The sequence below is a fragment of the Myotis davidii genome, unplaced genomic scaffold (assembly GCF_000327345.1).
Source record: "Myotis davidii unplaced genomic scaffold, ASM32734v1 scaffold394, whole genome shotgun sequence".
NCBI lineage: Eukaryota > Metazoa > Chordata > Mammalia > Chiroptera > Vespertilionidae > Myotis > Myotis davidii.
Window position 1 is genome coordinate 250,513 of NW_006287548.1, and position 9,598 is coordinate 260,110.

At 38.9% G+C, this 9,598-nt stretch overlaps 1 protein-coding gene across 1 annotated transcript in view; it reads left to right on the plus strand.

Moving 5' to 3' along the window:
* Positions 1-2,769: 2,769 nt before the first annotated feature.
* LOC102761574 (cytochrome P450 20A1) overlaps positions 2,770-9,598 on the plus strand; it is a gene marked incomplete at its 5' end in the record, with an annotated part of 27,727 nt that continues 20,898 nt past the window's right edge. Inside the window, 4 exons of the mRNA XM_015561096.1 lie at positions 2,770-2,825; positions 3,678-3,844; positions 5,963-6,105; positions 8,775-8,942. Of these exons, the coding sequence (XP_015416582.1) occupies positions 2,770-2,825; positions 3,678-3,844; positions 5,963-6,105; positions 8,775-8,942 (534 nt within the window). The remainder of the gene's footprint in view (positions 2,826-3,677; positions 3,845-5,962; positions 6,106-8,774; positions 8,943-9,598) is intronic.

Here is a 9,598-nt window from a genome sequence, read left to right on the forward strand (position 1 = left end):
AAGAGTTTGAGCGTGACTTGGGCACTGCCCTCTGGCTCGGAGCTTCCTGCCCGTCTTACTGCTCTACTTGCCCCTGCCACCCTCGGAGGGTGGCCCCGAAAGCCAAAGAGGAATCGTCTCTGAAACGTGCTCTGCAGACAAGATAACGGTGTGGAGTAGCTGCTCAGCACCCAGATACACAACTGGGGATGGGGGCACCGCAGACAGTTCCCATCTGGCACATAGGCTGGAATAGTGAACTGCACAAGCTGGAATTCCCGGTATATCTTTTTAAAAATACATTTTTAAAAAATTGATTTCAGAGAGGAAGGGAGAGGGGGGGTGGAGAGAGAAACAGCTGTGATGAGAGAGAATCACTGATCGGCTCGCCCCCACTGGGGGTCCAGCAGAACCCGGCGGGTGCCCTGACCCGGAATGGAGCGTGACCTCCTGGTTCAGAGTGGACACTGAGCCACGCTGCCCGCTCCTCTGTACCCTGTGTTCTCCTCTTTTTATTTCTTCACTTTCATTTTAATGGGATTTCAGAAGCAAGAATAGATGAATGCTACCAATCTATAATGTTTAAAGGGACGTCAGGAAACTTGCTTCAGTGATTAATAATTTCAGCCTCGCTCCAGCCGGTTTGGCTCAGTGGATAAAGCCTCGGCCTGCAGACTGAAGGGTCCTGGGTTCGATTCTGGTCAAGGGCACATGGCCGAGTTGTGGGCTCGGTCCCCAGTAGGGGGCATGAGGGAGGCAGCCAATCAATGATTCTCTCTCATCATTGATGTTTCTATTCTTCTCTTCCTCTCTGAAATCAATAAAAACATATTTAAAAAGTAATAATTTCAGCCTAGAAAATAAAAATAGGATTTTAAAAATATTCTCATTTTTCATTGATGCTAGAGGGAAGGGAAGGATGAGGGAGAGAGAGAGACCGAAAAAACATGTATCATTACCTCCGGTAAATGCCTAGACCGGGGATCGGATCTACAACTTGGGTGGGTATATGACCTGACTGGGAATCAAACCTGTGACCCCTCCCAGCACAGGACCCAGGACACGCTAACCATCTGTGCCACACCGGCCAGGGCAATAATAAGACTTTTTATATCACTGACTATCTTTTTCAAGTTACAGGGTTTCTTCCATCCTTTTTCCCACCATTTATAATAACTTTGAAAAATATTTATTATTGATGAGACGATTACAAAATTATACATTGTAGGTTTCATTGTTATCCGTTAAATGCAAGGTACACACACTATTGTCTAGATCAGTGATGGTGAACCTTTTGAGCTCGGTGTGTCAGCATTTTGAAAAACCCTAACTTAACTCTGGTGCCGTGTCACATATAGAAATTTTTTGATATTTGCAACCATAGTAAAACAAAGACTTAGATTTTTGATATTTATTTTATATATTTAAATGCCATTTAACACAGAAAAATCAACCAAAAAAATGAGTTCGCGTGTCACCTCTGACACGCGTGTCATAGGTTCGCCATCAGTAGATAGCATTCTTGTAGTAATTAGTAGAAACTATAAAACTCTTTAGTTAGTACCCTTCTACCTAGTATTTGTCTTTTGGCATACATACCCCAAAGGAGGAAAAATAAAGTTGTACAAAGATTTTCATAGCACTATGTGTAATAATGAGAAAACTAAAGAAAGAAAACAGCCCAGATATTTTACGACAGTAGAGTAGGAAAATGATTAAGCAATTCTGGCTCCATGATGGAACATAGTTTTCCTTTACATGTTCAAATAAATAAACAAGATTCTTTTATTTACATAATGTTAAGTAGAATATGCCAAATAGATAAACTCTGATTAGTACTAGTAAAAATAATTGACAACATTCAGAATTGATTCTGGAATTGAATATTTTAGGGTTTTTTTTTTTCCTGTAAACATTTAGTTTATTTAAAAATTATTTTAGCCCTGACCGGTTTTGCTCAGTGGATAGAGCGTCGGCCTGCGGACTGAGCGGTCCCGGGTTCGATTCCGGTCAAGGGCATGTACCCAGTAGGAGCTGTGCAGGAGGCAGCTGATTGATGTTTCTCTCTCATCGATGTTTCTATTCCTTTCCCTTCCTCTCTGTAAAAAAAAAAATCAATAAAATATGTTTAAAAAATATTTTATAAAAGTCTTATTATAAAAGTGATATGCTGGTTGCAAAATCGGAAAAAACACTGACCCCAAGCACAGCAACCATAAACCTGATTCAAAATTAAAGAAAATTAAAATTCCCCAATGACATTGATTTATTTTTCAAGCCAAGCCAGTTGGGACCATATATAAAAACTGAACAAAGAAAAATGTACTTGTTTATGTATTAATTTATGTAGAAGGGATATTAAATCTTCAAACCCCTTAGATTAATTGGCACAGAGGAAGACAAATGTCCTTTTAAATGACAAAGAACCCAGTTTTTGTATTTAACATAGGAATAATTCCTGAGATTCAACCAAATTGGAAAGCCATTATTTTTTTAATATATATATTTTATTGATTTTTTACAGAGAGGAAGAGATGTTTTATTGAGACATTGATCAGCTGCCTTCTACAGACCTCCCACTGGGGATGTGTCTGCAACCAAGGCACATGGCCCTGACTGGAATCGAACCTGGGACCTCTCAGTCCGCAGGCCGACGCTCTATCCACTCAGCCAAACCGGTTAGGCCGGAAAGCCATTATTTAAGGTCCTGCAGATGTCTTAGCAAAACACATCTGACTTGTGGGATGTATGATAATTCATTATACTAAATAAACTATTGCAAAATTTTTCTTTAAGGCTTCCAGACAAGCTGCAGGAATTCCAGGGATTACTCCAACGGATGAAAAGTGAGTAATTACTTTTTTGGAATCAAGTAGAGTCAATTCTTAATTTTTGGTATGGAGACTAAGTCAAATTTTTAGAATACTAGCTCATTTAATTCCTTTATTTACTCTTTTTTAAAAAATCCTCACCTAAGGATATTTTTTTTGGCATTGATTTTTTGTAGAGAGAGTGGAAGGGAAGGAGAAGGGGAAGAGAGAAAGAGGAATATCGATGTATATCATTGGCTGCATGTTGATTGGTTGCCTCATGCAGGAGCCCCAACAGGCTGGGGATCGAACCTGCAACCAAGATAATTGCCCTTGACCTGGAATCGAACCTGAGACCCTTTGGTCTGCAGGCTGATGTTCTAACCACTGGGAAAACCAGCCAGGGCTCTTTTATTTACCTTTAACTTACCTCTTAGCATACAACCTAAATTTCATTAAGAACAGAAAGGAGGGGTGTATAAATAAAAACCTTCAATTTCTTTCATTTCCCCTTAATTAGAAAAAGTTGACAATAGAAAGATAGGACTAAGATAGAATGATGAAAAATTGCCATAGCTAGTCTCATGTTTTTCATCTGTCTCTGATGATGGTCATTGCTGTCTCAGAATGAGGTGCTGCAAAAAAATTTTTTTTCCAGTTTCAAAATCAGATGTTTCTTACTTGGTTTGAAGTATTATGAACTCTAAAAATATCAGACAAATCTATGTCTAAATATATCTTTAGAAAGCAAGAAGTCAAATATAATTGAGTTTTGGGTTTTGCAGTAATTGAATTTCTTATACCTTTGGTTTCATCTCTTGACACAGTTATTTTTCTGATTCTTACAAGTTAATTTGATTATTTTGTTCAATGTTGCCCTTTTCTCAGAGATGGTAATCTTCCAGATATTGTGAACAGTGGAAGTTTGCATGAGTTCCTGGTAAATTTGCATGAGAGATATGGGCCTGTGGTCTCCTTCTGGTTTGGCAGGCGCCCTGTGGTTAGCTTGGGTACTGTCAATGTGCTGAAGCAGCATATCAACCCCAATAAGACATGTAAGTTTAATTTTCTTTCTAATTAGCTGATCCTTATCTTTTAAGAATAACTATCTTTAAATAAAGAGCTATACATTGTTTTTGAATAGGAATAACTAACATTTGTTGAATGCTTTATACTATGGGCCAAGCATTGTGCTGAAGTTTTTATATTTATTACCTGATTTAAGACACAATATTATAAAATGATTATTTTTTCACATATATATATTAATTATATGTTTCTCTATATAAACCCTATATAATAAAAGCCTAATATGGTAAGTGTCTGTTCAACCAATCAAAGCATAATATGCTAAGGCCGCTCAACCGTTCGCTATGATGTGCACTGACTACCAGGGGGCAGTAATTTGACTGGTCGACCAGTTGCTATGATGTGCACTGACCACCAGGGAGCGGATGCTCCGACTGGTAGGTTAGCTTGCTGCTGGGGTCTGGCTGATCGGAACTGAGGGTGATGGGCCGCACACACCCTGGTGCCCTCCCGCGGTCCCCGCCCCCCCAGCTGGCCAACCTCCCATGTCCCTCCCTGGCCCTGATCGTGTACTCCCACGGCCTGGCCTGCACCCTCTCGCAACCCGGGACTCCTCAGGATGTCAGAGAGCTGGTTTGGGCCCAATCCTGCTCAATGCAGGAGCTGCCCTCTGGTGGACAGTGAGCTCCCACAAGAGGGAGCGCTGCTTAGCCAGAAGCTGGGCTCATGGCTGGTGAGTGCTGCAGCGTTGGCAGGAGCTTCTCCTGCCTGCACTGCAGTGCTGAGGATGTCCCACTGCTGCCGTCAGTTGGACATCCCCTGAGGGCTCCCAGACTGCGAGAAGGCGCAGGCCAGGCTGAGGGACCCCCTCCAAGTGCACGAATTTCATGCACTGGGCCTCTAGTACATATATAATTAAATCCCAATGTAAATTTTGGGGGGAACCTGAAAAAATAGTTCCAGGGTACATCTGGAAGAATGGATGTACATGAGCAGTCAAGAAACATCTAGAAAAGACCATTAATGAGGGGAATACCTCTACCATCAGGAGCTGGTACTTGAAGCAAGGCTGTCTGGCCTGAGTTCATGGCCTTAATTACTGAGCTTTCCACATCTTAGAAAGATGGCTCTGCCAGGAAATACAGTGCTGAGTAAAACCAGATGTGGTCTCTGTCCTGGGAGATTATAGTTTGGTGTTGGGGGCGGGGGAGCATGTAAACAGCGAGGAAATGATCGCACTAATGAACTCAGACACGTGCTCTGAAAGAAGGGGCTGTGGTTCTTTGTGAAGTCTGACAGAATGTTCTCTCCCTTAAGAAATGGTAACAGCTCTAAAAAAGATCTCTAAAATGTTTAACTGGGTATCTCTGTGGTGAGATTTAGATGAATTTTACTTTCTTTTTTAATTGTTTACCATGACAGTGTATTTTTGTATGTATGTGAAAACAAAGTTATTAAAGAAACACTTCAAATAATGGATAAAGGAGAAAATAATTTTTTTTGAACTCAGCTAAATAATTTTAATTCAAACACTTGACCATTACACAGAATCATCAAATTTGCTTTAAAATCAGTGGACTGAGCTTTGTTGTTGTTGTTGGTAAACCTCACCCAAGGATATTTTTCCCATTGATTTTTAAAGAGGGAGTGGAAGGGAGAGAGGGAGGTGGGAGAGAGAGAGAGAGAGAGAGAGAGAGGAACAGAGAGACATTGATTGGTTGCCTCCCACACATGCCCCGACCTGGGGTCCTGGGCCGGGAAAAGAACCTGCAACCCCAGGTACGTGCCCTTGATTGACTGGGAATTGAACCCGAGACCCTTTGGTCCACAGGTTGACTCTCTAACCCCTGAGAACACCAGCTAGGGCATGAGGCTTTTTCTTTTAGAAGTCAAAGATATTGTTGTCATGTAGGTAGAAAGTGTATGCACGTATTAATGATTTATGGTGGGATTCCCAGTCAGGATGTTGTACTTATTCTTGACAATTTTCATTGCCTCTTAAGGGAGTTTTGGGGGAAAAAAGTTGCCATGCTTTCCGTTACAATCCCATAATTCCCTGATCTCTATGTCCTTTTGCTGGAAGTTTTGTTGTTGTTGTTTGAGTGATTACTTTGACTTTGAAATGTTTAATTTGTCTGTTTCAGTGGACCCTTTTGAAACCATGCTAAAGTCATTGTTAAGGTATCAATCTGGTGGTGGGAATGTGAGTGAAAACTACACAAGAAAAAAATTGCATGAAAATGGTGTGACTGATTCTCTGCAGAGTAATTTTGCTCTCCTGCTAAAGGTAAGGTGATAAGTAGTTTGGTCTAGAGTTCTGCAATACAGATAACATATTTTTTAACTGTTGTGTGTCGTTTTCTTGCTACTTTTTTCTTACTTGTCTTTCTAAGCTGATCTTTATTGTCCTGAAATTCTAAAACAAAACAAACAAAAACAAAACAAAAAACTTAACACTCAGACTCCCTATATAAATGGAAATTAAGGGAGTGGATTGAACCTGAAATTTTTTTCTATATCAGTAGATTTGTCCTTTGTTTTCAGGCCAGACTTTAAACCACTGTTTCCTAAAACATGGTCTGTGTTTACCTGAAACTCTCTCTTATTAAATATGTAGATTACTTGGAATCTACTGGGATGAATTGAATCACTGGGAAGGGATCTGACATTTTGGGGGAGGGGCGATCTGACCTTTTTTTAAAAATATATTTTATTGATTTTTTACAGAGAGGAAGGGAGAGAGAATAGAGAGTTAGAAACATCGATGAGAGAGAAACATCGATCAGCTGCCTCCTGCACATCTCCTACTGGGGATGTGCCCGCAACCCAGGTACATGCCCCTGACCGGAATCGAACCTGGGACCTTTCAGTCCGCAGGCCGACGCTCTATCCACTGAGCCAAACCGGTTTCGGCAATCTGACATTTTTTAAGGAGCTCCACAAATGATCTACAGGGTGTGAAAATAATACTTATTAATGCCATTTCCTTTTTGTCTGTAAAAGGGGCCCCGTGTGCTTTCTGTTAGTTCTCTGTGTCCTCATAGGATTGTTCCAAACCTTCACCCTTAAAGTAGTATTGCTAATCCTACCCACCCTTTTTGTTTGCCATGGATGTCCTTGCCTCCTGCTTTGCTGAGACAATAGAGCCCCTTTCATGTGACTGAAGAGTACTGCTGTCTATACCAGCGGTTTTCTTTAAGAGAATAGCTGCTTACCTAGAGTTATCACCCTGAATTAAGTTGTGTATTTCATATTGACTTACTAAACCTTTTGCCTTTATTTTTTTGGAGGGGGGCGGTCCAGATCTGAGTTTTGTTCTGACTCTTCTCTCATCTTCACAAACCTCATCCCGTGTGCTCTGACTCCTTCCTGCCCTGACTGTCTCTGTTCCAAGGCTGAGTGTAAACCTCCACTTTAATTCTGTGAGTGTAACTTCTCTCTTCTGTGTGCTTTAATCTAATGTTATGCTGTGACTTTGAGTCTAAATTTTGATTTAACAAGTACTTCTGGATTTTAGAATTTATGACTATCCTTTTAATTGACAGCTTAGTAATAATATTAATAGCCAAAATTATTGAGTTCATTGGCTCAATAGCTTCATGAGCTCATTTAATCCTCATAAGAACTTTATAGGTATATATTGTTATTTCTCTCTTTTTAGATGAAGGTACTGAAGCACAGAGTGGTTAAGTTACTTGTCCAAGGACATATAGCTAGTAAATAGTAGGACTAGGATTTGATCCCAGTCAGTCTGGCACATTGCTGCTCTGTAGCTTGATTCTGCTACCCTGGAATGTAGTTTTACTTGGCTAGCGATTTTTTTTCTTCTTTTTAAAAACCTTTTTGAGTATTGCAGTCACAGTAATATCTTAATGTAAGGTGGAATTAAAAAGAATTTGCTTTCTCTGAAATTCTAATATTTTTGCAATAATTACTGATTAATTACCTAAAGATTTTTTTCAAAAAGAAAGTTTGTATTCTTTCAGAAAACTGATATATACTCTAAAATCTTATCTTTTGAATTTTAAGTCAGCTTCTGGATAGACTGACTTGTTTTCTCTAATATAATTTTATGTTACTTGAAATTAATATGGTATTTTAACGTGAACATTCTGAAAAAGTAAGTTATTGTGTATCATGTGTCCTTATTCAGGATAAATGATAAGATTAATAGCATATTTTTTTGGTCTTTATAGTTTATGTATCATATATATGTAATTTATTTATCATATAAATATAGCTAGTAAAAGAATATTCCAGCATAAACACATTCTTGTTATTCAACCACATTGTAGTTTTTCATATAAATATACATATATCACACATGGCAAAATTAGAAAGGATATTTTAAAAAGAAGTCTATTATGAATGAAAGCATTTATCATAGATTTGGACATTTCTACCAATAGTAAGTTAATATATAACACTGATCTGACTATCAAATGAAGCTCATCAACAGATTGTTAGAATTCCCACTAATATAAACTAGTCAAGATTCACATAATCCTCTAACAGAAGATCTAGACGTGTTTGCCTAGAGAAAAATCCTGTATGAGTCATTTATAGTATTTGCATTGATTTAGAGAATAAGGTGCAAAACAAGTGGATTAAGCCATGAGCAAGTCAAAATTCAGTTATGTGATGCAAGTGACAGTATTGGTCACAAGATTTTTATGGTCATAGCTATTTTTAATTAGATCCTAAGAATTTAGCCTCTTAATTTCCATTAGCCTTAAGATTTTCCCAGCCTTTGAACTTTTAAAATATATTTTTTGTTGTGGTGGTGGTGGTCCTGGTTCTGTTTTGTTTTGCAAACCAACCCTTTGACAGAATCTGAATCTGAACCACTGAGGATATAATTTTAGGTGGAGCCAGTTAGCCTGACAAATTAACCAATCACTTGAATGCTTATTCAGGAGAGAACAATAAATCATGTGGGCTTCTGTTCTCTTTCAGCTTTCAGAAGAATTATTAAATAAATGGCTCTCCTACCCAGAGTCCCAGCACGTACCCCTTTGCCAGCATATGCTTGGTTTTGCTATGAAGTCTGTTACACAGATGGTAATGGGTAGTACATTTGAAGATGACCAGGAAGTCATTCGTTTCCAGAAGAATCATGGCACAGTAAGTCCAGGACCAAATTATAATTATTCTCTCATCAAATTAGATAAATAATGTAGATTTTGCCTCTCAAGAATAAGGTTTAGCCCTAGCCCGTTTGGCTGAGTGGATAGAGCTGTCAGCCTGTGAACTGAAAGGTCCCAGGTTCGATTCCCGTCAAGGGCACATGCACAGGTGTGGGCTCAATCCCTAGTGGGGGGCTTGCAGGATATATATATATAAAAATTAGATAACTAAATAAATTTAATACCACGTATATTATGAAATAATACTGAATTCTAGAATAAAGAAAAAACTGTATTTAATAGTACTAGACTATGTCCTTTGTAGAAAGGAATTAAAGCTAATGAGCAAAAAAATGCTAACGAGATTAATATGATTTAAAGAAGGGCTAATTCAGTTTAAAATTGATTTACTAGTGACCTTTCTAGATTCACATATGAAATTGATTTTTCTCTATTTTTTAAAAAAATATATTTTTATTGGTTTTAGAGAGGAAGGGAAAGAAAGAGAGAGAGAGAGAGAAATATCAATGATGAGAGAGAATCATGGATAGGCTGCCTCTTGCTTGCCTTCCACTGGGCATGTGCCCTGATCAGGAATCAAACCGTGACCTTCTGGTTCATAGGTTGACACTCAGCCACTGAGCCACATCGACT